This window comes from Anastrepha obliqua, chromosome 1 (assembly GCF_027943255.1).
Source record: "Anastrepha obliqua isolate idAnaObli1 chromosome 1, idAnaObli1_1.0, whole genome shotgun sequence".
NCBI lineage: Eukaryota > Metazoa > Arthropoda > Insecta > Diptera > Tephritidae > Anastrepha > Anastrepha obliqua.
In genome coordinates, this window is record NC_072892.1 from 168,812,700 (window position 1) to 168,815,143 (window position 2,444).

At 39.6% G+C, this 2,444-nt stretch overlaps 1 protein-coding gene across 1 annotated transcript; it reads left to right on the forward strand.

Annotated features, from left to right (window-relative positions):
- The first annotated feature begins 1,488 nt into the window (after nt 1-1,488).
- LOC129238459 (NPC intracellular cholesterol transporter 2) lies at nt 1,489-2,220 on the forward strand. Its single transcript, XM_054873488.1, has 3 exons — nt 1,489-1,555; nt 1,709-1,819; nt 1,913-2,220. Exons 1-3 carry the CDS (start codon nt 1,489-1,491, stop codon nt 2,218-2,220), a joined length of 486 nt encoding a protein of 161 aa, XP_054729463.1.
- The last annotated feature ends 224 nt before the right edge of the window (nt 2,221-2,444 follow it).

Sequence of the window (2,444 nt, forward strand, 5' to 3'; positions counted from 1 at the left end):
CATGGTAGTATTTTCGGGCAGTTAACACCGTATTTCTTCGAACAGATCTCTCTATCCGCAAACAGGAGTTTGAGGGTCATGCTACGGCAATCTTTCCAAATAAGCAGGATTGTATAGGGGAGAAAATCTGCACCGAAGCTTGCACCTCTGTCTTCACTGACGGCTCCAAGATGGAATCGGGAGTCGGAGCAGGGGTTTTCTCTAAATCAGCCAATTTATCTATCTCCTTTAAATTGCCGAATACAACAAGAGTTTTTCAAGCAGAAGTCTTTGCGATCCTGCAGGCATGCAAAATGCTTAGGGAATGCGGGAGTGAGGGATATATTAGCATTTTCTCCGATAGTCAACCCGCTATCAAGGCTCTGATGACGCCATGGGGCAGAATGAAATTAGTGAACTTCTGTAAGGAGGAGATGAAATCTCTTGGGTGTGCAGGTAAGATTTCTCTGATCTGGGTTCCAAGATATAGGAACATAGAGGGAAATGAAATTGCTGTTGAACTTGCCAAGAAAGGGACTGAATTGGCCTCAGAGAACTCATACTCGGTCATCGGCGTCTCCCTGACAGTTGTTAAAGGGGAACGGCACAAATTATTTCTCAAGAAAGCTCAGAAAAGATGGAGCTCCATTTCTTCATGTACTATTTCGAGAACCCTTTGGCTCCAATACAATTACGAAAGACTCAGAAAGTCTTGGGGATTCCACGCCATTCAATGTCCAAACTCGTAGCTGTGTTTACCGGTCACTGAACGATCGGAACACAAGCAAAAAAGATAGGTTTAGCATTTTAATCCGCTTTGCAGAAGTTATGGGAACCTTTCAGAGAAGGAGATTGTTGAGCAATTTCTCTGTAAATCTCCGGGCTTGGCAGGTAGACGATTAAGGTCACTGGGTGCTGCTTTCTTCGACAGCCCAGGACAGTGCGGCAACCTAATTCCCATCAATCTTCTCCTTTATATCAACAGCTCTGGCTAGCTGTAGATATCTGCCCGTTGGAGGTCTCATAATGGTATCAGAACGGCACCTTAGTGCTACTTGAGGAGTGCCAGACTGGCTCTTCAACCATTTCAGCTACCTACCCACCCACAGTTGTTATGATGAAGCGAGAAATCGTGTGCAGTATGCAAACGGTAAATTCCATCAATCAATTTTAGAGGGTATGAAATCTCGGGCTAGTAACGAAACTTCACCTTCTCAGTACGCCCAATTATGAATACTCGAAATATTTTAGGTATGTATTAAATATTGCATTTCTCCTATCGCTAATTAACCCAACAAAAAAAGAATAAAAGTTTGCTCAGCTAATGCTCCTCAAATGATTTGCAGCTTGATAAGATTAAATCAAACTACGACGCCTTGTACCTATAAATAGAATTTACGCTGAATTAAAGGCAGCATAGCTAAGCGCGCGTTCACTTAAGAATACAAAATTTCATATATTGCAGTAGACGCCTTCAAGTCAATAAAAATAAAATTACAAAAAAACGGTATGTGGAGGAAATTCGGTGTACTATCGCTCATCCTGGTCATCGCCGTTGCCACCGATGTTAATCAATGTAAGACATTTTTATTGCTACTCAAAAGGTTCTCAATAGGCAGATTCTCAGTAGTCAGCCGAAAGTGCTATAGAAATTTGCATATTTAATTCTTTTCGAAATACATTTTGCCTCTTATAGAAAAATTTGGTTTTTTTCTTTAATCATCAACAGGTTCTGACAATAAACCCTTTCCCATGGCTGTGCGTGTGCTGAATTGCGAAACACAGCCGTGCGATGTTTACAAAGGTTCTGAGATGACATTCGAGATCGACTTCTATGTGGGTAAGGCAAAAGTAGTTCGAAGAAAATTGGAATTATATTTAATGGTAGTTGTTTTCCCCTTCAATTATTTTATGCTCCATTGCCTCATTGCAGATAAATTTGTAACGAAGTTGACAACTTTGGTAAGTGCCACCACCTTGGGCATAACCGTGCCATATCAGCTGCCCGATGATGTACGCGATGTTTGCTCGAACCTAATGTACGGCGCTTACTGCCCTCTCTACGCCACGGAGGATGTTACCTATCTCTTTAAATTTCCTATTGCCAATTATCCAGAAGTTAGCGCTAGAGTGGAGATTAATGTCGTTGATCAGGATAATGAAGTGGCCACCTGTTTCGTGTGTAGCATAAAGGTGAAAAAAGCTAACGGTAACAGCACAGTTTACGAAATTGAAGATTGAAAATATTTGGAGAGAAAAAATATGAAAAAACTTAATTAAGCAAAATTGTTAAAAGTGCATTTGAGCAAGAAACGAAATCAACTGTGATAATTTGGTATGAGTTTTAAATGTAAAGAGAATATAAATTTTTGATTTGATATCCATCATTTATTTATATTAATAAATTTTAAATCTCGAAATGAAAATTTTGCTGTATTTCAATACTAAAAATAAATTTAAAAATG

Bases quoted from the DNA above. Each gene is read 5' to 3' on its own strand.
- LOC129238459 (XM_054873488.1), top strand. From the start codon at position 1,489: ATGTGGAGGAAATTCGGTGTACTATCGCTCATCCTGGTCATCGCCGTT. The intron at 1,556-1,708 runs GTAAGACATTTT...AATCATCAACAG, and splicing joins TGCCACCGATGTTAATCAAT to GTTCTGACAATAAACCCTTT. The intron at 1,820-1,912 runs GTAAGGCAAAAG...GCCTCATTGCAG, and splicing joins CGAGATCGACTTCTATGTGG to ATAAATTTGTAACGAAGTTG.